The sequence below is a fragment of the Schistocerca cancellata genome, chromosome 5 (assembly GCF_023864275.1).
Source record: "Schistocerca cancellata isolate TAMUIC-IGC-003103 chromosome 5, iqSchCanc2.1, whole genome shotgun sequence".
Lineage (NCBI taxonomy): Eukaryota > Metazoa > Arthropoda > Insecta > Orthoptera > Acrididae > Schistocerca > Schistocerca cancellata.
In genome coordinates, this window is record NC_064630.1 from 241917400 (window position 1) to 241941539 (window position 24140).

A 24140-nucleotide genomic window follows, 5' to 3' on the forward strand; every position below is an offset into this window, starting at 1 on the left:
CGCAAAAATTTGTAAGCCATACTAAGTCACAACTGCAAATCTGTCACTGAATTATAAAATGTATCTATTATTATAATCTACATTGTAAATTTGTACCATGAGGTGAGTAAGTCACAAGTCGCAATATTTGTCAATATATTGTGATGTCATTAACCTCTATCATTGGAATACAAACTACATTTATAAATTGGCAGACACTGATTTTTGAACAGCGTTCTGTCACTGAAATTCATGTTAAAGAATAAAACATCTGCTGCTGAAACTCATTCAAGTTCATCACGGACAGAAGAGACGTGCATGGGCATCAATACATCACCCAAAACCTTTTATGAGGATTTAGAAATTAGGAAGTGATTTGTTCTGAGGAGTACTTAAGACAGGTGATGAAAACTGGTTCCTCAATACAAGCCTGAAACAAAATGCCAGATTATGGATGGCAGCACTTGGGTTTTGCAAAAAGTACTATCTGTCGGGACAGTTATGGGCAGTATCTTCTGTGATGTGAGGATTGCATTCTTGTGGATTTTCTTGTACCTAGTCTAACCATAAATGCTATCCACTGCAATCACAAATTTTTTAAGCTCTGTTGTGACTCGCAATAAGCACCCTGGGAAAAAGACCATCCTGCAGCATGATAATGCGCTACACATCATTGCTCATGTCATTGTGGAGAAAATTAGGTTTCTGAATGGCAAAGTCTCCTGAATTCTCCATACAGTTCAAAATTGGCACCCTCTTTTACAAAAGAACAACTGGGAGCCATGGCTATGAGATACCGGAGAACACCGAGAAAGTCATGTGTCAATACCTTACAGCACATAACGTAAAAGGATAGATAAAAAAGCTACTCCCAAAGCAGTGGCAGGGGAAAACACACACAAAAAGTTTTAACTTTTACAAGCTTTCGAGCCTGTGGTTCCTTATTCTGGCAGAAGAGTTGAAGGGGAAGGAACAGGGGTGAAGGAAAAGGACTGGAGAGGTTTATTGAAAGCGGTAAAGTTCAGAAAAATCACCCAAACCTCCAGATCAAAGGAGTCTTACCAGATGGGATGAGATGGACAGACTGATTGTTGGGGACTGCACCAGATGACATTTGAAAACCTGAGAGCTTAAAGGTGGAAGACATGGTAAGCTGTAAGACAACAGACCACTATTAAAACATCATGCATGCATTAATAAGAGTGAAAAGCTAAGTGCATTGTATGTAACAGAGGTGGGAGGGGGAACAGTGAAACATAGATAGGTCAGAAAATGAAAGATGTAGGAAACTAAATGGAATGAAGAAAGTAGCAGTTACTGTGACAAAATGAGGAGATAGAAGGAATTAACATAAATTAAGGCCAGTGGGTGGCGAGAACCAAAGACATGTTATAGTGCTAGTTCCCACCTGCGGAGTTCTGAGAAACTGGTGTCTGGGGCAAGAATCCAGATGGCACATGTGGTGAAACACACACCAAGGTCATGACTGTCATGTTGTACAGCATGCTCTGCAACAGGATATTGTGTGTTGCCTGAATAAACCCTCTGTCTATGTCCATTTATCCTGACTGATAACTGGGTGGTAGTCATGCTGATGTAAAAGACCAAACAGTGTTTATATAACAGCTGATATATGACGTGTCATTTCACAGGTGGCTCTCCCTTTGATAGTATGTTTTTCCAGATACAGGGCTGGAATAGGTAGTGGTAGGAGGGTGCATAGGGCAAGTCTTGCAGCAGGGATGGCCACAGGGGTCGGAGCCATAGGGTAGGCAGATGGGTGCACAAGGATCACAGGGTCTGAGAAGGATATTGCGGAGACTGGGAGGGTGACGAAAAGTTGTTCCAGGTGTGGCGTGCAAAATCTCAGGCAGAATGGATTTCATTTCAGGGCACGATTTTAGGAAGTCATGGCTTTGTCAAAGTAGCTGATTACTACATTCAAGCCCAGGATAATACTGGGTGACAAGTGGTGTGCTCCGAAGCTGGTTTTTGGAGGGATCAGCAGTACCAGGATTGGATGTGGTGATCCGGGAAATTTTCTGACCTGTCTATTTTTTGCTGTCCCCCCTCCCACCTCTGTTACATACAATGCACTTAGCTTTTCACTCTTATTAACTCACGCATGATGTTTTAGTAGTTGTCTCTGTCTTACATCTTACTGTGTCTCCCACCATTAAGCTCTCATACTTTCAAATCTCGTCTGGTGCAATCCCCAACAATCAGTCTTTCCTTCTCATCCCGTTAGGTAAGTCTCACCTGACCTGAGGTTCTGGGTGACTTTCCTGAACTTTACCTGTTTCCATAAACCTCTCCATTCCTTTTCCTTCACCCCTGTTCCCTCCCTTCAACACTTCTGCCAGAAAAAGGAACCACTGGCTCTGAAAGCTTGTAAAAGTTAAAGCCTTTTGTGTGTGTGTGATCTGCTGCCGCCACTTGGTAAGTGTGATTATTTTCGTTGTAAACTTTACAGCAGCCGGAAAGGGTCTCTAATACAGCAGAATGTTCACAGAATGGTATGGAAAATGTGTATCAAGAAACAAGACTACATTGAAAATCAACAGAAACAACTTCAGATTAATAGAGTGTATATGGTCAGGCTAAAAAATAAAAATCAATATTAATTTAACACACGAGTCATAGTATAACCCTCGTATTAATGGAGTAAATTACAGGTCACGCATAAATAGGATAGCTCACTGTTCAAAAGCCAGCTCAGACCCCACCTGTACTGAGCAATGTGTGAATAAAAGGATTCTTTCAAGTTACATGCTCCTAGTTGCAAATATTGTGATATTTTATCTTGAGCAAACAATAACAGCACAAGGACACTGCTCGTATACATATCACATACGGAAAAATTGTAAATCTTCTCACAAGTTAACAAGCCGCACAAACTGACTAACTCAAGATTTATGTATGTGGTGTATGCAGTAAAATAATCACAGACAGACATTTATAACTGCAATATAATTTAATGAACAGGAAAGTTGCCACTCACCATATAGCAGAGATGCTGAGTTACAGATAGGCACAACAAAATGGCTGTCACAAATAAGCTTTCGGCCAGCAAGGCCTTTGTCAAAAAAAGATGACACACACACACACACACACACACACACACACACACACGCTCTGCAGTCTCTGGCAACTGAAGCCACCACTGTTACATCCATCCTGGATTTTCTATTCGACAATATAATTTCAAGTAACTGACTATGTTGTCAGAATAAAAAGAGACACGCATCTCGCATAACTTCACATAACATTTTTCGTTAGCACAAGTGACAATAACAATAACACAACAGAAAATTGCCAATATAAGTAAATGCCAATTCTGTGGGTATTATTTTGTTACATCAAATTTGCTGTGTATTTTGTGTTCTTAATGTAAGCACATTTGTGAATGAGAATGGAAAACATAGCACAATGAGGTAAGACACAAATTGTTACAATAGAAGAACCATAATATCATATGACACTGACAGACTAATAAAAGAGCTATGCATCACAGCCAACGTGGTGCTGAAAGGTATTTCGTTATTTCTATAAGAGATTGTCACATGACATAAGGTGTAGTAAAAATCTTTTTAAGCACTAGTTAAATTTTTTTAGAATTATACACTTCGTTATTTGATCCATGTTGGCATTTTTTTTCTATGTACACAGTTAAAATATATTAGTGGTAGTAAAAATTATGAAAAGAATACATTGCTACACACCACTTGCATTTGTGTGAATGTGTGAATGTGTGTGTGTGTGTGTGTGTGTGTGTGTGTGTGTGTGTGTGTGTGTGTGTGGGCGCGCGGTGGGGGGAGGGGGTGGTTGGCTGTATGTGTGAACATGTACTCCTGCTACAAAAATGAGCTAGTATCTAGTGGCACCTTCCATCACCTCCACCTGTAGCAGCAGATGATGGGTTGCACAGACCAAAAAGCTGTGATCAGTGAAGCACCTGCCAGCCAAAGTACCACTGCCCTCCCCCAACACCCTCCGGCCATGCTCTTACAGCTCACCTGTGCAATGCCACATGGCATGCGTTGCCACATGCCGGGGAACGCACAAACAGCAGGATTCTTACCCTGCATCCACTGTCAGTGTTTGTCACTATTCGTTAAATAAGAGGAGTGATACTGCATTTTCCACACTGCCTCCCTGAGCTGTGTTACCTCCAATGTGCTTCTGCTGACTGCGGTCACACAAAGTCTGATCTTGGATGCCTGATTCGTACCCCTACTATTAGCACCTGGAATACTGCACTCATTGTGATGTAAACAGTGCAGTAAAGTGAAGTGTGCCCCAGGAGTACCATGCAGTTTATTATTATTCCATCCCCAGCAATTTTGGCACCCATTTGCCACCAAGCATACCACTGAAGCAAGTTTTCATGCACCACCAGGCAGTGTTGAACAAAGGCTACAAACCATTCATGGTCCACCGTGTCCAGAGACATCACCAAGAGTGAGGGTCCTCCTTGGTTAAGAGGTAGTAACTCGTTAAATATTACTGTAGTTGTTAACTTTTAGGGATAATATCTCCAAACTAGCTCATGCCGTTCTTTCTGCACATCCTGTTATTTATTGTTATCTTTGTTAATTAGTGCACCACTATAGGCATGTATGCCCCTTAGGGGCTTAGAAGGAAACCTAAATTGTTTCTTCAGTCTGAATAATTAGGTGAATGTATTTTCTCAGACTAAAATGTTAGTTAACAGAGTAGCTTGAAACAGTGTCTACAACCTTTACATTTGTGTTATTTGCCATGTAAGCAAAATTTAATGGAATTTCTTAGTACTCGTACAGATTACTTCACACGTTCAATTGCCACTTTACACACCATGACAATATCATGTCTAAAGCATTTTGTAATATGTTTACATCATCTGATAATTTTACTGGAAAGTAAATGACAGTGTCATCTGCAATAAATCTTAAAAGTCCTGCTTAGACTGCCTGTTAACTCAGCAGACAGTCTATAACATTTCCTTAGGGAACCCCAGGTATAACTTCAGTTTCAACAGGTGGCTTCTCATCAGTTACTATAAACATCTCTTTGGAACTTCTACCAGATTTTGAAAGAGTTTCATTGTTGAAGCTACTAAAAGCACCTTGCATTTAAGCACACATACTAAGTTTTGAGCATTTTAAATCTGTTGCCTATCTTCCAGATTTTATTCTTTCAAATCTGCCTTGCTTCTGCAACAGTGTGCACAGGCAACAGTGGTCTCTTGAACAACTGATGGAATTTCATAGGACGACATTCATTCCTTGCAGAATAAAATTCAAACCTCGAAGTGCAATCGGATTAAATACTAATCACTAGTACAAGAAGTGAATATGTGCACCATTCAAGTTCTGTTACTTTGGAATTTATCTTCAAAAGTCTAATTCCATTTGGACTCAACACATTCTGTGCAAGTTTCATGTTACGTCAGTTTTATAATCAATACTATTGCTTCTAATGATGCATATATGATATATATAACATAATGGTTTTTTGGAAAACATACAGTTCTATTTTGATTCATTTCTACGCAATTTCTGTACCTTTGACTGTTGACTGAGTTAGGTTCAAGAGATGCTTTTCGCATGAAGTTCAAATATCACTGTAGTCATTATTATTCTCCTCACTGACTATTTGCATGTACAGTGTAAACAACATAACCACCATTTTACAAAACCCACTTCTTTGATGGTCAGAGACAGCTGCTTCTCCTAGAGTCAGCTTCTGAGCAAGATTTTGCATGGTAATATAACTGTGAATTAATAAAGACTATGCAGTGTGAACTTAAATTTAATGATCCTTATCAATTAAGTTGTTGTTGTTGTGGTCTTCAGTCCTGACACTGGTTTGATGCAGCTCTCCATGCTACTCTATCCTGTGCAAGTTTCTTCATCTCCCACTACTTACTGCAACCTACATCCTTCTGAATCTACTTAGTGTATTCATCTCTTGGTCTCCCTCTACGATTTTTACCCTCCACGCTGCCCTCCAATGCTAAATTTGTGATCCCTTGATGCCTCAGAACATGTCCTACCAACCGGTCCCTTCTCCTTGTCAAGTTGTGCCACAAACTTCTCTTCTCCCCAATCCTATTCAATACCTCCTCATTAGTTATATGATCTACTCATCTAATCTTCAGCATTCTCCTGTAGCACCACATTTTGAAAGCTTCTATTCTCTTCTTGTCCAAACTAGTTATCGTCCATGTTTCACTTCCATACATGGCTACACCCCATACAAATACTTTCAGAAACGACTTCCTGACATTTAAATCAATACTCGATGTTAATAAACTTCTCTTCTTCAGAAACGCTTTCCTTGCCATTGTCAGTCTACATTTTATATCCTCTCTACTTCGACCATCATCAGTTATTTTGCTCCCCAAATAGCAAAACTCCTTTATACTTTAAGTGTCTCATTTCCTAATCTAATTCCCTCAGCATCACCTGACTTAATTCGACTACATTCCATTATCCTTGTTTTGCTTTTGTTGATGTTCATCTTATACCGTCCTTTCATGACACTGTCCATTCCGTTCAACTGCTCTTCCAAGTCCTTTGCTGTCTATGACAGTATTACAATGTCATCGGCGAACCCCAAAGTTTTTATTTCTTCTCCATGGATTTTAACACCTACTCCAAATTTTTCTTTTGTTTCCTCCACTGCTTGCTCAATACACAGATTGAATAACATCGGGGACAGGCTACAACCCTGTCTCACTCCCTTCCCAACCACTGCTTCCCTTTCATGCCCCTCGACTCTTATAGCTGCCATCTGTTTTCTGTACAAATTGTAAATAGCCTTTCACACCCTGTATTTTACCCCTGCCACCTTCAGAATTTGAAAGAGAGTATTCCAGTCAACATTGTCAAAAGCTTTCTCTAAGTCTACAAATGCTAGAAACGTAGGTTTGCCTTTCCTTAATCTAGCTTCTAAGATAAGTCGTAGGGTCAGTATTGCCTTACATGTTCCAATATTTCTATGGAATCTAAACTGATCTTCCCCGAGGTCAGCTTCTACCAGCTTTTCCATTCGTCTGTAGAGAATACGCGTTAGTATTTTGCACCCATGACTTATCAAACTTACTGTTCGGTAATTTTCACATCTGTCAGCACCTGCTTTCTTTGGGATTGGAATTATTATATTCTTCTTGAAGTCTGAGGGTATTTCACCTGGGATTGGAATTATTATATTCTTCTTGAAGTCTGAGGGTATTTCACCTGTCTCTTACACCTTGCTCACCAGATGGTAGAGTTTTGTCAGGACTGGCTCTCCCAAGGACGTCAGTAGTTCTAATGGAATGTTGTCTACTCCCGGGGCCTTGTTTCGACTCAGCTCTTTCAGTGCTCTGTCGAACTCTTCACGCAGTATCGCATCTCCCATTTCATCTTCATCTACATCCTCTTCCATTTCCATAATATTGTCCTCAAGTACATTGCCCTTGTATAGGCCCTCTATATACTCCCTCCACCTTTCTGCTTTCCCTTCTTTGCTTAGAACTGGGTTTCCATCTGAGCTCTTGATATTCATACAAGTGGTTCTCTTTTCTCCAAAGGTCTCTCTAATTTTCCTGTAGGCAGTATCTATCTAACCCCTAGTGAGATAACACTCTACATCTTTACATTTGTCCTCTAGCCATCCCTGCTTAGCCATTTTGCACTTCCTGTCGATCTCATTTTTGAGACATTTGTATTCCTTTTTGCCTGTTTCATTTACTGCATTTTTATATTTTCTCCTTTCATCAATTAAATTCAGTATTTCTTCTGTTACCCAAGGATTTCTACTAGCCCTCGTCTTTTTATCTACTAGGTCCTCTGCTGCCTTCACTACTTCATCTCTCAAAGCTACCCATTCTTCTTCTACTGTATTTCTTTCCCCCATTCCTGTCAGTTGTTCTCTTATGCTCTCCCTGAAACTCTGTACAACCTCTGGTTCTTTCAATTTATCCAGGTCCCATCTCCTTAAAATTCCCACCTTTTTGCAGTTTCTTCAGTTTTAATCTACAGTTCATAACCAATAGATTGTGGTCAGAGTCCACATCTGCCCCTGGAAATGTCTTACAATTTAAAACCTGGTTCCTAAATCTCTGTCTTATCATTACGTAATCTATCTGAAACCTGGCAGTATCTCCAGGCTTCTTCCATGTATACAACCTTCTTTCATGATTCTTGAACGAAGTGTTAGCTATGATTAAGTTGTGCTCTGTGCAAATTTCTACCAGGCGGCTTCCTCTTTCATTTCTTAGCCCCAATCCATATTCACCTACTAAGTTTCCTTCTCTCCCTTTTCCTACTACCAAATTCCAGTCACCCATGACTATTAAATTTTCGTCTCCCTTCACTATCTGAATAATTTCTTTTATTTCATCATACGTTTCTTCAATTTCTTCGTCATCCGCAGAGCTAGTTGGCATATAAACTTGTACTACTGTAGTAGGCGTGGGTTTCGTGTATCTTGGCCACAATAATGCGTTCACTAGGTTGTCTGTAGTAGATTACCCGCACTCCTATTTTTTTACTCATTATTAAACTGACTCCTGCATTACCCCTATTTTATTTTGTATTTATAACCCAGTATTCACCTGACCAGGAGTCTTGTTCCTCCTATTAAGTACTTAAGGAATACTAATAGTAATTCAACTGTGAATAATTCAAAATAGATGTATAAGTTTTGTGACCATATCTGGAAGGCCAAAATTTCATAGTTGTTACTCCGACTAATTTCTATTCTGCTGATACCTGCTACACAAGTCAAATGTAAACATTCAGATTATTCAAATTAAAGCCTACGATTATTATAAATATTTTAAATTGCAACTACCAATATATAAGATGGGAGTTAGTGTCATACTGTTTACTAGCATTTGGAAACAAAGCGCAGTTTTTGATACTCTTGTAGTAGATGAAATTTTATAACAGTGCCTAGCAAGTGCTATTGTACCAAAATGAATTTCTTTAAATGACTTTATGCTTTGACATCCACGGTTGAATTATTTCTCACACCAAATACATTTCAGTTCATTTTCGTTGTACATTTAATCACTTTGACAGCTCAACACAAAGCAAATGTAAATAAACAAAACCAAAGTCAATTTTCAACTGTGTTTAGCATAAGTCAAGCCTCGATCCCACCATTAGCTGATTGCGGTTCCACACCCCCGGACCTCTATGAGCAGAGGGACCCTGCAATAGAAGTTGCATGATAACACCTGCCTCCAAATTGCCAGTTGGATGGGGCCTACACTTCAACGATTTGGTTTGTAAACACTGCAACATCTTCCATACAGCCCAGATTGTTCACTGTGTGATTTTCGCATTGTTGGTGACCTGAAGAAAGATATGCGTGGATGTCTGTTTCAGTCAGACAAAGAAGTGGAAGAGAGGGTGCGGTTGTGGATCCGTCAGGGGCCAAAAATGTTCTATGAAACAGAAATTTTATTGCCGCTTCTCCCAGTTCGATAAATGTCTTAACATGTGTGGTGATTACTTTTGAATGGAATTATTGTATCGCCCCATTGTGGCAGGTGTTCCAATTTTCAGTTGACTGCCCCTTATACATGAAAATACATAAGGCTAAAGGGGGTAAAACACAAAAGAACAAAACAGAGAAATGAAACTGATATGCAAATTTACCTTTTCATAAATCTTCAATAATGATTATTATTTTCAAAATCTGAATAACCACTGATGCAATAGTTTCCACACACAGCATTCAACAATGACATAATATATTAAAAACAATGTATACATAAAATATGATAATGAAAACAACTAATCATGAGTGATATGAATTTTTTTAATAGATTAATTTTTTTAATAGAAAGTTCTGAAAGAAGGCATACCATTTGACAGAGTTCATATGCTGCCGCCAGAACAGTAAGTTTATGGAGGACTGATGGCAAGAGATGAATTTTAAGACAAAGAGCTGCAGACAGTGGAATAATATCACACAATTCAGGATTGAAATAGCTCCTCCTCTTTTGTGCATTTTTCTTCTGCCGTCTGCTGTAAATAAATCTTGCATTAATTTCTGCATAAAGAAGTAACAAAAACATATCAATAAATTATGAGAAAGAATTGCTGGCCAGTGCCAAAATTTGTAGTGTGCTGATAGAATACATAAAAGTGATTGTTATGTACCTCCTAGCTTGTATATCAACAAAAATACACAATATTTGAAAATGAGATATAATTAAATAGATAGAAAAAAATCTACCCACCTTTCAGTGTAGGAGAAAACAGGTGTAAAAGATATCGAAATGTGCTAGCTTTCAGAGCCAGTGGCTCCTCCTTCAGGCAGAAGTGTTGAATGGAAAGGAAGAGGGATGAAGGAAAAGGACTGGCAAGGTTTAGGAAATGGGGACAAACACAAAAAATTAGACCTGAACCCAGGGCAGGGGAGACTTACTGGATGGGATGAAGAGGAATGAATGACCATTTGTACCTGCACCAGGTGAGATTTGAAAACCCGAGAACTTGAAGGTGGAAGACAGGATACTAATTAAGATGGAGATTACTGAAAAAATACCATGCATTAGTCAGTAAGAGCAGAAAGGGAAATGTATTATACGAAGACTATTCAGAAAGTGACAAACAGTTTGAAATAAAAAATTAACGATACAGAAAAATACCACATATGGAAAGTGCTGGCTAAGAATTACAATTTTTTAAAGAATAAAGGATATGACGCACTGAACGGCAGGAGTGCTGCATCATTGCTAGGTACACAAACAAAAGGTACAGTGCTTTCCTAGCTTTTGGAATGAACTTCCTTTTTCGAGATGTAAGAAAACATACACACAGCACATGCCTATCTCCCTACACTGTGCTCAGTTGACTGCCAAGTCAACTGCTCAGTCAACTGAGCACAATGTAGGGTGACAGGCGTGTATATACCAGGCGTACCGGTATGAAACGAGTGTGTGGTTTTTCTTTCTTTTTCTTTTTCTTTTTTTTTCTTTGTGTGTGTGTGTGTGTGTGTGTGTGTGTGTGAAAATGAAACACTAATTTTGAATTGAAAAGTAAAAACATTTTATTCAAAGTACTGACCATAGCTTTTTATACATTTTGAATACCTTTCTGGCAATTTGTGAACACCACGCCAATAGAAATGTTCGTCTTTTGAAGCAAACCAATCAGACACCCAATTTTCGACTTCTTCGTTGGAATCGAAGTGTTCCTCAGCCAATGCATGTCCAATTGATGAAAACAAATGGAGCCGGAAGGGGCCAACTCTGGTGAATACGGCGGGTGGGGTAGCAGCTCCCAGCCAAGTGTTTTGATTGTATCCTGAACCAGTTTTGCTTTGTGTGCAGGTGCATTGTCATGTAAAAAAAATACTTGACATGTCTTCTGGCCCATTCTGGTCTTTTTTCGATCAATGCATAGTTCAAATTGATCATTTGTTGTCTGTAGCGATTAGTATTCACAGTTTCACCGGGTTTTAGAAGCTCATGATACACCACACCTTTCTGATCCCACCAAACACAGAGCATTGTCTTCTTGCCGAATCGATCTGGTTTTGCAGTCGATTTTGATGGTTGTCCCGGATTAACCCACGATTTTTCCCGTTTAGGATTCTTAAAATAAATCCATTTTTCATCTCCAATAGCAATTCGATGCAAAACTGATTTTCTTTCATGTCTTTGAAGCAAAATTTGACAAATGGTTTTTCGGTTTTCCATCTGTCTTTCATTCAATTCATGTGGCACCCATTTTCAACACTTTAGGATCTTTCCCATAGCTTTCAAACGGTCAGAAATAGTTTGTTGTGCAACATTTAGCATTGCTGCCATTTGCTTCTGACTCAAAGTATCATCTTCATCCAACACTGCTTGCAATTCGGCGTCTTCGAACTTTTTTGGTGGTCTTCCACTTTCTTCATTTCTTACATCCAAATCATTATTTCTGAACCATTGAAACCATCTTTTGCATGTTGCTTCTGATAGAGCATGATCACCATATGCCTCGACAAGCATTCGATGCGACTCTGTAGCACTTTCTTTCAAATGAAAACAAAAAATTAATGCTTTCCGCAAATCATCACTTTCTGGTACCAAATTCGACATTGTTAACACGATGAAAACATATGATGTTGTTTATTCCATGACTTGATGTACACTAATATCTTTGACAGATGTCATACAAACCAAACAAAAAAAAAAAAAAAAATATCAAGGCTCGTTCACAACACATGTTCCCTATTGACACATTTGTATCTTAACACTCATTTCATACTGGTACACCTGTAACTTACCAAACGAAAGCATTGGCATGTTGATAGGCACACAAACAAACACAAACACATACACAAAATTCAAGCTTTCGCAACCCACGGTTGCTTCATCAAGAAGAGGGAAGGAGAGGGAAAGACGAAAGGATGTGGGTTTTAAGGGAGAGAGTAAGGAGTCATTCCAATCCCGAGAGCGGATAAACTTTCCTTGGGGGGAAAAAGTGACAGGTATACACTCGCGCACACACACACATATCCATGTCTGTATATGTGCGGATGGACACGTTCGCGTGCGCGAGTGCACACCCGTCCCTCCATCCCCCCAAGGCAAGTCCCCCCGCCCCCGGGACCGGAACGACTCCCCACCCTCCCCCTTAATGCTCATCCTACTCCTAATGATCCAACTCCCCATGACACTATCCAAATTGAACCCTGCCTGGAACAGTTCCGTCCTCCGTCACAGCGGGACCCACCTCCTCTTCCTCAAAATCACCCTCTCCTAACCTTCCAGGAATTTCTCACTTCCAGCCTTGCCTCTCAATCCTTCTTAAAAAAAACCTTAATCCTACTCCCAACATCACCACTGCTGAAGCCCGGGCTATCCATGATCTGAAGGCTGACCGATCCAACGTCATTCTTCCGGCGGACAAGGGTTCCACGAACGTGGTACTTCATCGTCGGGAGTGTGTGACTGAGGGACTGCGTCAGCTTTCAGACAACACCACATACAAAGTTTGCCAAGGTAATCCCATTCCTGATGTCCAGGCGGAGCTTCAAGGAATCCTCAGAACCTTAGGCCCCCTACAAAACCTTTCACCTGACACTATCAACCTCCTGACCCCACCGACACCCCGCACCCCTACCTTCTACCTACTTCCTAAAATTCAGAAACCCAATCATCCCGGCCGCCCCATTGTAGGTGGTTACCAAGCCCCCATAGAACGTATCTCTGCCTACGTAGATCAACACCACCAACACATTACATGCAGTCTCCTATCCTTCATCAAAGACACCAAGCACTTTCTTGAATGCCTGGAATCCTTACCCAATCCATTCCCCGCGGAAACCATCCTTATAACCATTGATGCCACTCCCTTATACACAAATATTCCGCATGTTCAGGGCCTCGCTGCGATGGAGCACTTCCTTTCACGCCAATCACCTGCCACCCTACCTAAAACCTCTTTCCTCATTACCTTAGCCAGCTTCATCCTGACTCACAACTTCTCCACTTTCGAAGGCCAGACATACCAACAATTAAAGAGAACAGCCATGGGTACCAGGATGGCCCCCTCGTATGCCAACCTATTTATGGGTCACTTAGAGGAAGCCTTCTTGGTTACCCAAGCCTGCCAACCCAAAGTTTGGTACAGATTTATTGATGACATCTTCATGATCTGGACTCACAGTGAAGAAGAACTCCAGAATTTCCTCTCCAACCTCAACTCCATTGGTTCCATCAGATTCACCTGGTCCTACTCCAAATCCCATGCCACTCTCCTTGACGTTGACCTCCATCTGTCCAATGGCCAGCTTCACACATCCGTCCACATCAAACCCACCAACAAGCAACAGTACCTCCATTTTCACAGCTGCCACCCATTCCATATCAAATGGTCCCTTCCCTACAGCCTAGGCCTTCGTGGCAAACGAATCTGCTCCAGTCCTGAATCCCTGAACTATTACACCAACAACCTGAAAACAGCTTTAGTATCCCGCAACTACCCCCCCCCCCTCCCCTACCTGGTACAGAAGCAAATTACCAGAGCCACTTCCTCATCCCCTCAAACCCAGAACCTCACACAGAAGAACCCCAAAAGTGCCCCACTTGTGACAGGATACTTCCCGGGACTGGATCAGACTCTGAATGTGGCTCTCCAGCAGGGATACGACTTCCTCAAATCCTGCCCCGAAATGAGATCCATCCTTCATGAAATCCTCCCCACTCCACCAAGAGTGTCTTTCTGCCATCCACGTAACCTTCGTAACCTCTTGGTTCATCCCTATGAAATCCCCAAACCACCTTCCCTACCCTCTGGCTCCTACCCTTGTAACCGCCCCCAGTGTAAAACCTGTCCCACGCACCCTCCCACCACCACCTACTCCAGTCCTATAAGCTGGAAGGTGTACACGATCAAAGGCAGAGCCATGTGTGAAAGCACCCACATGATTTACCAACTGACCTGCCTACACTGTGACGCTTTCTATGTGGGAATGACCAGCAACAAACTGTCCATTTGCATGAATGGACACAGGCAGACAGTGTTTGTTGGTAATGAGGATCACCCTGTGGCTAAACATGCCTTGGTGCACGGCCAGCACATCTTGGCACAGTGTTACACCGTCCGGGTTATCTGGATACTTCCTACCAACACCAACCTATCCGAACTCCGGAGATGGGAACTTGCTCTTCAATATATCCTCTCTTCGCGTTATCCACCAGGCCTCAATCTCCGCTAATTTCAAGTTGCCACCACTCATACCTCACCTGTCATTCAACAACATCTTTGCCTCTGCACTTACGCCTCGACTGACATCTCTGCCCAAACTCTTTGCCTTTAAATATGTCTGCTTGTGTCTGTATATGTGTGGATGGATGTGTGTGTGTGTGTGTGTGCGCGAATGTATACCTGTCCTTTTTTCCCCCGAAGGTAAGTCTTTCCGCCCCTGGGATTGGAATGACTCCTTACCCTCTCCCTTAAAACCCACACCCAGTCTCTCTATTTTGTAGTCTTCTGTTAGGATTTTGAGAAACCAACTAATACAAAATTTGTTGCAACTGAGCTTCTGCACCATAATTTCATGCACCAGACTCCATGAAATTTGGGTAAAATATTATAAAAGTTTTGTAATTGTGAAATGACAATTTTCACAAATTCTGTAATTGATTTTCATCACAAGCTTGTCAGTCACAAAGCTAGGCCTACACTGCAGTCCTTATCGTGAATGCTGGTATGGCAATTTTTAAAATCAATGCAGTATTTCCTCACTCAGCTTTCACTCATTATTCCTTTTCCATACATATCACAAAGGTCATGATAAATTTCAATTGGTTTGCAGTTATTCACCACACCAACAAAAACCTAATCACAGAACGCACCTCATAAGCAGTGGGATTATTTATTTCAGCTCATGTTTTAATACATCACAGATAGCAAAATAACAGCAACACAGACCACACTCTACCACTGCTGGATGCAAACTGAGTGCAGGAGTGTCCTGGCACCACGATGGTGGCTGTAGCCCTGCCCACCACTGTGATAGACCAAACCTACTTTCTGGATAGCACTCATACATATCAGACAGTTGGGGCAGGGGTGGGGTAGTAGCTTGCCATCAGAAAATAAAATACTTTCCAAACATTTCCCCCCCCCCCCCCCCCCCCAAGTCTTTCCTTTTCATCGAATCCGGTAAGACACGCCTGATCTGAGACAAATTTTCCATAACACTCCCCATTTCCTAAACCTCGTCAGTCCTTTTTCTTAATCCCTCTTCCTTTTCCTTCAACTCTTCTGCCACATGAAGGAGCCAATGGCTCCAAAAGCTTGCAGATCACCATATCTTTTATATGCATTTTCTCCTACATAAACTTCCTTGCTTTTGGAACTATACTTCCTCAAGGAGGAGAACCCAGGATGATAGGAGCCCACTAGTCACCTCATCCTCGCTTCAGTTGAGTGCCCTTATCCTCCGCCTTTTTTCCTTCCCCTACCCCACACTCCTCTTCCCAAAGCTATGGAAGATGTACCATTAATGGACAATACAGCAACATGAAATAGTAATGATGGCCAAAAATAAGTTCACTTATGCTGAAGTGGAAAGTATATAAAAGTAGTCACTCACAGTATGACACATGCACTCTCCCTCTATGGCACATGCGCTCTCTCTCATAATTAATGATCATTTTCATGAAGATTGTTCACTGATTGACAAAAATATGCAGAATTATGCCAGACTGATAAAAAAGGTAAACAAGATGATATGAGAAGCTACTGATCTCATAATTACCAACTGGAAAGAGATGCATGTGGTCCAATAGGAAATTACAATCTACCACATTGAGTTGTAGTACATAATCAGTATGGTTTCAGGAAAGTTAGCTGTATGGTTTTAAGCTACAAGCAAAATGGTCACAAAAGTAATCAGCTAGCTAAATTATACAATGGGTATGTCTGGTATCCATTGTGACCTCACAGAAACGTTCAATAATGTAACCACCATTTGCTTTTCCACAAATTAATGAGCTAGAGGGCAAGGGAAAAAATTCTCTTAGTAGCACCCTTTTGCTACAGGTAGCATTTCTGTTGTTATATTTAAAATGTTCATTTAGCGGTCACAAATTTAATCTAGGTCACTGGAAATTACTTGCTGGGGATGAAGTTACATACCAGTGGACAAGGGAAGGTCAAGAGCTGTCACCATGTGCCCATTAAGTCCTTGTTCCAATATTTTGATATAGCTGGCAACAGTTTCATACTGAAAGTTAATAGATAGTATATTGCACTTAATTATAGTTAATAATCAGTAAGAGGTACTTACAATTACACAATTTCAACCTAACAATACCCCAATTCACTCACTCCTCATTGTCTTAACAGCATTAGTTTCATTCTGGTTATTTTCACTTTGGACTACTTCCGATTAAATTAACCAAATCTTAAATCATATACTATCTCAGGAAAGAAACGTTTTCCATCATGCATATACAATTGTTAATCTAAAACAGTTGACCACTAACTACCTATATGTTTCTTTCACAGATTCTCCATTACATTACTTTGTCCTCAGATCTTCCATAAGTGTGTTTACTCTTGTGAAATTTCCTTCCCTTACCTTCCATCAACATTTATCACACTTTTAGTAATCACAATATTAAACTGCCCTCATTTCACTCAACACTCTTCCAACCTCCCTTCACGTCATGCTTCCGTACTGCTCCTACACTCTGATTATTACCACCTACTTTAAAATGCACATAAGCTCAGCTTGAAAGATATGCACAGTCAAAATGGCTATACCCAGTGAACATCTATCTTCCCAAATAACACTTGGTAATCAAGTCAATATGGCCCCCTTACAAGGAACAGCAGTTTGGATTGTCTGCTGATCTGTCACTGTAGCATTAGCTTCGTGCTATGTTGAGACTGCAAACAGCTATATGAAGCAGGAATCTACAGCCATTGTATGTCCTGAGGACACCCAGCTCTACTGTGAGATTTGACAATGATCTTGGCTATAATGTTCTGGAGGAAAAATGCTCCATCGTTTGGATGGGGACTACTCAGGAGGATGTTGTCATCAGGAGGGAACAAATCTGGTACACCAAAAGTTGAAGTATGGAAATTACAACCATTATTCAGGTAGACATGTTAGAGAACTTGAAAATGGAAATGAGTAGGTGGAAGCTAAAGTGAGAATTAGTGGAGTATGGTATCAGAAAGAAAAATATAACTGGACTGTCACTGAATTTAGATAAAAAACAATACACACAATTCAGTACTGCACAGGACCTCACTACAGCATTAGAAATAATGCAAATGGGTAAATCAATAATTAAAACAATATTCTAATTCTTATGGTTTTATAATGGAAGAACTTGCATTGGAAGTAATGTTTCACAGATGATCTCCATGTCTAAGCTCTGTAACTGTTGATTTAAAGTTAATTTCAGATTTTGGAGATAAAAACGCTTCAAAAGTCTATGTTTCTTTTATTGTTTAATGTCTTGTGGAAAGATTTCTGGGGAAACTTGTCACTGAGGAAAAAGTATTTGTAGTGCAGCGGCAAATTAATAATAATACATAGCGTTTGCCCAACAATCTCTTGTAGACCACTTTTCACAAAGTTAAGGATACTTATGACAACCTCACAGCACCTTTGCTTCCTAATAAAGTTTATCACAGTTTGAAACAATAGTAACATTCATAAATGTAGCACTAAAAGCCGGAATGGTTTATGCTATTCATCACTCAGCCTTAGTGTGGTACAGAAAGCAGTGAGGATAATCAGCTACAAAAATGTTGACCATCTACACAGTGATGGAAAGAATTTAATAGATATTAAAACTAATTTCAAACAAATAACTGAAATTTTATCTGCTTGACAACTCCTCTTGCTCAATGGAAGAGCTTCTGAATGTACAAGGTGCATCCAAAAATTAAGTTCTGATGACCAAGAAAGAAAACAGTAACATTACTTTCACTTAAGATTCATTGGCTACTTCTAAATGTAATGACCACCACTGTTGAGGCATTTAATGCAATGGTGCACCATCAACTGTGTGCCCATGCCACCAATGTTCGGAGCCATACTCTCTTTACAAGACACAACCCATTTCTTTCAACTGTTCTTCCAAGATAGATGAGACAGGTAAAATACACTCAAACGTCAAGAAAAATGTAATATCCCAATTGCAAAGATGGCAGGTTCTAACTGTTGTAAATATTGCCAAACAATAGGGTTTGTTGCAAGATACTGAGAAAATTATTTGCAGAAGAACTGGTAGAAGCTGAGCTCAAAGGAGATCAGTTTGGGTTCCAGAGAAATCTAGGAAGTTGAAAAGCAACACTGACCCTATGACTGATTGTAGAGGATGTACAAAAGAAAAATAAACCTGAAGTTACTGCACATCGAGATTCAGGAGAGAGCTTTTCAAAATATTAACAGCAATACTCACTTTGAAACTTTGAAGATAGCAGTGAAGAAATTAAGGAAAAACAGGTTATCTACAATCTGTACATAAACCACAGTGCAATTATACAAGTCAAAGACATGAAAAGGAAGCAGTAATTAATACGGGAGTGACACAGAGTTACAGCCTATCCCTGGTCTTACTCAACTGGTACACTGAGAAAGCTATGTAGGAAACCAAAAAGAAATTGGGGATGGGAATTAAAGTTCATGTAGAAGTAATAAAATCATTGAGGGCTTCAGATGACATTTCAGTCCTATCAGAGATGGCACAGGATTCTGAATATTAGATGAATGAAATAGTTAGTGTCTTGGTAAGCTGTCTGTCATAAGATGAACATTTAAAGAAGTAAAACAGTTGAAACATAGCTGAGTTAAAACAGGCAATGCTGGAGAGTTACATTGGGAAATGAAACAGTAAAAGTAGTTTTATTTGGGCAGCAAAATCACTGACTGTCCTCAACAGAGAAGATACAAAATGCAGACAGACAATGACAAGAAAATCATTTCTGAAACAGAAAGTTCTGACAGATGTAAATAATTCAGAAGCCACTAACCTAATAGCAAGATCCTCGAGTCGTAGGCAGGCATACACTAAAGAGTAGCTTTCGGAAGAAACCCTTTAATAAATTGGACTACAAACACACACACACACACACACACACACACACACAAACCTGTGCCCACTAGATAAACAGTTGTGAGAGACAATTGTTTCAAAATCTACAATTACATTTACACCTATGTATACATCTACATTCATACGCTGCAAACCACTGTGAAGTATATGGCGGAGAGGACTTTCCAATGTACCAGTTATTAGGTCTCCTTCCATTCCATTCAAGTACACATCATGTGAACAACTGATGTTTAAACATATCTGTGTGTGCCATAATCAGTCTTATTTGGCCTGATGATCCCTATGGGAGCAATATGTAGCAGGTTCTTGTGTGTCACTAGATTCATGATTCAACATTAGTACTTCAAATTTTGTAAGTGGGCTTTCTCAGGATAGTTTCTGGCTATTTCAAACTTTATAAGTGGGTTTTCTCAGGATAGTTTGCACCTATCTTCAGCACTTGGCAGTTCAATTCTTTCATCATCTCCTTGATACACTCACATGGGTCAAACAAACCTATAACCATTCATGCTGTCCTTCTTTTTACACATTCAATATCCCCCGTTAGTCCTGCCTGGCATGAGCCTCACACACTTCAGAAATATTCAATGATGGATCGCATGAGTGTTTTGTAAGGGCCATTCCAAGTCAAATCAACACAGAAAAATACAATTTCCAACCAACCACCCTGATTTTCACCAGATTTCATTGCACATGAAGAGAGAATGAAAAATGTCAAATTACACATTTATAGCAGAAGTATGACAAAAGTAACGGTCACCCTAAGTTCTGAAAATATGTGAAAATTCTGACACACACTGCGGACAAAAATGTCTGCAACTGCTGTTCGAATAGAGACAAAGGTACTTTTGGACAGCTCTGTGAACAGGTTTTCAAATGATATGAAACACAGTATATTCGAACAATGTTCACAACTAGCGTAAGTGACCTTAACCTTTGACCTTGGCTCTCTCAAAACATGTCACCTTCAAAATTGAAGGTAAAAAATAAATTTGCTTCTTAATATTACACTGTACAATAAAATCAATCTGGGACTGCATTTAGATTAGGTGATATAAATTAATGTGTACAGCTGTGATATCCAATAAAGCAATAGAAATTGTATGCAGACTACAACACAATGGTGTAAAGTACTGAGAAACATATTAATTGTTAAAAAGGTGGGGTTATAGCAATGCACAGTACGACAGCAATGTAAATAGGTCAACAGCAAGCATTCTGGTGTACAACACGAATACAGCATGGCCAAAAAAATGTTAATTTCTATTATATGATGGTAAGTGACAAAGCAAGATATTGTCATTATGAAGTGTTTCTTATCAAAGCTTTGATGGCAGTGTGGATGCTACGTGCATAGATGACATTGTAACAAAAGATACTGCATGTTGCAACTACACAAATCTACCATAAAGAAGGAGTTTGAGAGGCTCTTGTACTTCTGTAATCCCTCCCGTGAAGATGGACACAACTGACACAAAAAAGTTTACCTAAAGCGAAAATGTGGATGATTGATATGATCAACGGCATAACGACTGACCCCAAAATGCGGTATATGTAAGAAAATTGACATGGAAACAAGAGTATGTGGTTGACCCAACTGCAATCAAACACATGGAAATCACAAACCTCCACAGGTGACTCACACATCTGTACCCTGAAATACTGCATTAGTTGTGTTAATTGACAGTCTATTACCTCTTGATGAGTCTCTGGTGAAAAGGAAGAGACTGAGGGAAAACATACGCACTGAAAAAGTTTGAGAAAGTGGCTGAAGTATTCCTAAGTAAATACGTGCCCAATGTGGGAGAAAATGCAGAAGTTGAAACAAATTGTGATCTGAAATTGTAATGCGTCAAGCGAGAAATTCAGTGCTAGCACCAGAAGCAGTGAGAAGATCCAAATGTTGACATTTCTTCCGAAAAGTTGGCACATTCAAAGGATTGGAAATGAATTTGGAGCTTAAAACTATTTAGTGAAAAAAGCAACACAATGAGAAAAGACTGTTGTATTTTACGATCTGAGACTAAAGGTGTCTTAAGTAAGAGCATTGTAAACTATGCAGTAGAAGTCTATGACAGAGAAGGTCTAAGTTGCTGTTTGCCTGGGAAGACAATATTTTGTTTCTGTCAGGCAAAATGGTTCCTAGGTTCATAAACAATAACAACTGGTGTTGGTAAACCTGCATTCAAGTATTCAAAGATATGTGTCTAGGACTGAAAACAGAATTATTCAAATTCTGCTAGTTACTACAAAATAGCTGTGTTCTGACTGGTGCAACTAGTACCCGTAGAGTGTGAGTGTGAGTGTGAGTGTGAGTGTGTGTGTGTGTGTGTGTGTGTGTGTGTGTGTGTAGTATTCATCAAACATACAAACATCACCTTGCTCAGATCATTTGTAATCCTGAACAGCCAAAATATTAGATGTCAAATGTGAGAACTGTCCAGGTCAACATTCTAATCATGACATACCTAGGAGAGTTGTTTGAAGGAAATGGGATTGATGATGTTACCCACTGTGGACATCTACAGATAGATTAACTCTCAAGTCATATCTGTGATTTGTGGAAGACCTCTTGAAAAACCTTCCTAACGAATTAAAAAAGCTCCTGCCACACTCCTTCATAGCTAACCAACAGTCTGAATTTCTAGAACAGTGAATGAGATACTTTGTGAGAATGAACATATTGTAATATGTGATTTTCAGAGAATTATGCATTTGTTCTGCAGTATGAGGTCCAGAGGTTTCATCCAAACAAAGCACAGTCCACCATTCATCCATTTGTGGTTTTTAATTATAGACATCCAGAAACCTCAGCAATAGATCACATTTCACTTGTTGTCCATCAGCATGCCTTAAAGAAGACAATGAAAGTACATCTTTTCCATCAGTTGGTTAATTTGATGATATCTCATTACCATAAAACACTGAAGCACATGTATTACTTTGCAGATATCTTTTCATTAGAGCGATTTCAGTGACCATGCAGAATGGCATTTCTCTGTCACATCACACGGCAAAGGATATGTGAGGTATCGCAGGCACTATCAAGATACACTCAGCCGGTGCCACTCTGCAGTGTATTTACAATGCCAAGATAATGACACCCAAACAGTTGTTCAAATGGTGTTCCAAAACCATTACAGGGTATCCCTTTCATTATACAATAGTGAGTACGATGCGAAGTTAACATTCTTGACAAGGTTGATACGAGAACAGCAGCAGGCCGAACATATGTCCTTCCACCAAAATGTGCACAGTGTTATACCTTGCTATCTAGTATTGAGGCATGATAAGTCTTTTATGACACACTTATCATGTTTGCTTGTGCAAATTTGAACCTGTTTGCTGCGCAACTCATACATGTGTGTGGTTGGGATGGTTGTATTATGTTTTGAATCACTGAAGTTCAGATGTCATAGTCTGTTAACTGACATATTACAGATGTCTGCTATTGGACTATTTACATTGCTACCTTGCTGGGAATTGCTATAACCTCCCAATAAACTGTTACCATGTTTTTCAGTTTATATTCATTTATTGCATCTCACAGCTGAACATATTAATTTTATCGTCTAATCTAAATGTCATCCCAGCATGATTTTTTACTGTGTTGTACAATGTAACATGAAGAAGCAAATTTGTTATTTTTTCCCATCGGTTTTTAAGGTGCCATGCTTTGAGATATCCAAGGCCGAAGGAAAAGGTCACTGACATTAACTGCATACACTGTTTGAATATGGCTATGTTTTATATCATCTGAAAGATTGTTCACAAACCTATTGAAAATTACCTGTTTCACAGTTCTACCTCGATTATAACAGAAGTAACAGACATTTTTGTGTGCAGCATGAATAAAAATTATGCACATTTTCAGAACTTTGGGTGGTCATTACATTTGTGGTACTTGTGTTATAATTCTATAATTTGTCATTTTTTGTTCTTGTATCATGTGTGATGAACACAACAAATCTGATGAAAATCGAAGATAGTCATGTTTGCACCAGTGTTGTGGACCTTTCTGATTGTTCCATTTCTTATCCCTACAAACAGTTACTCCCAGGAATTTGTACAAGTTGCCCAATTCCAGTTGTGGCTCACAATACCACAGTAATAAGATACTACATTTTTCCGATTTCTAAATTTGTCATTTGTAATTGTTACAACTGTAGCTCAGAAACTGGCCAAGTAACTTTAAACAGTATTGGGAAAAATTGGAAATTTCAAGTGAATGTTTTCAAAGGATGATTATTTTTTAATACAATTTTTATGAAAAACTTGGTCACAACCACTTCATACAAAGAAATTCTCGTCACGTGTGAAGGCTATCAGTGGTACCATGATTAGTGTCAGACACTCACGGATGGCACGGGAACCAAAACTGAGGGTAGCAAAGCAAAAATAGATATGTTGAACTTACCATTCCTGTAACATTAAATTCAGAATTTGAAGTCGAGTCAAACCCTATTTTAATGACAATGTACTAAAGTACCCACAAACAAAAAGCTGTACCCTGTGGTTGGAATGCAGTATATGGCACACCTGTCTACAAGAAGTGTAGCAGAAGTGATCCATAAAGCTGTAATCCAATTTTATTGAG

At 39.6% G+C, this 24140-nt stretch overlaps 1 protein-coding gene across 7 annotated transcripts in view; it reads right to left on the reverse strand.

Annotated features, from left to right (window-relative positions):
- Positions 1-24140, reverse strand: part of LOC126188203 (endoribonuclease Dicer-like) — a 425024-nt gene that overhangs the window by 62165 nt on the left and 338719 nt on the right. For 6 of the 7 annotated variants that reach the window (XM_049929751.1, XM_049929747.1, XM_049929748.1 and 3 more), the window contains one exon: positions 9824-9986. In XM_049929751.1, the coding sequence (XP_049785708.1) occupies positions 9824-9986 (163 nt within the window). The remainder of the gene's footprint in view (positions 1-9823; positions 9987-24140) is intronic. The other variant, XM_049929752.1, reaches the window with a different exon arrangement.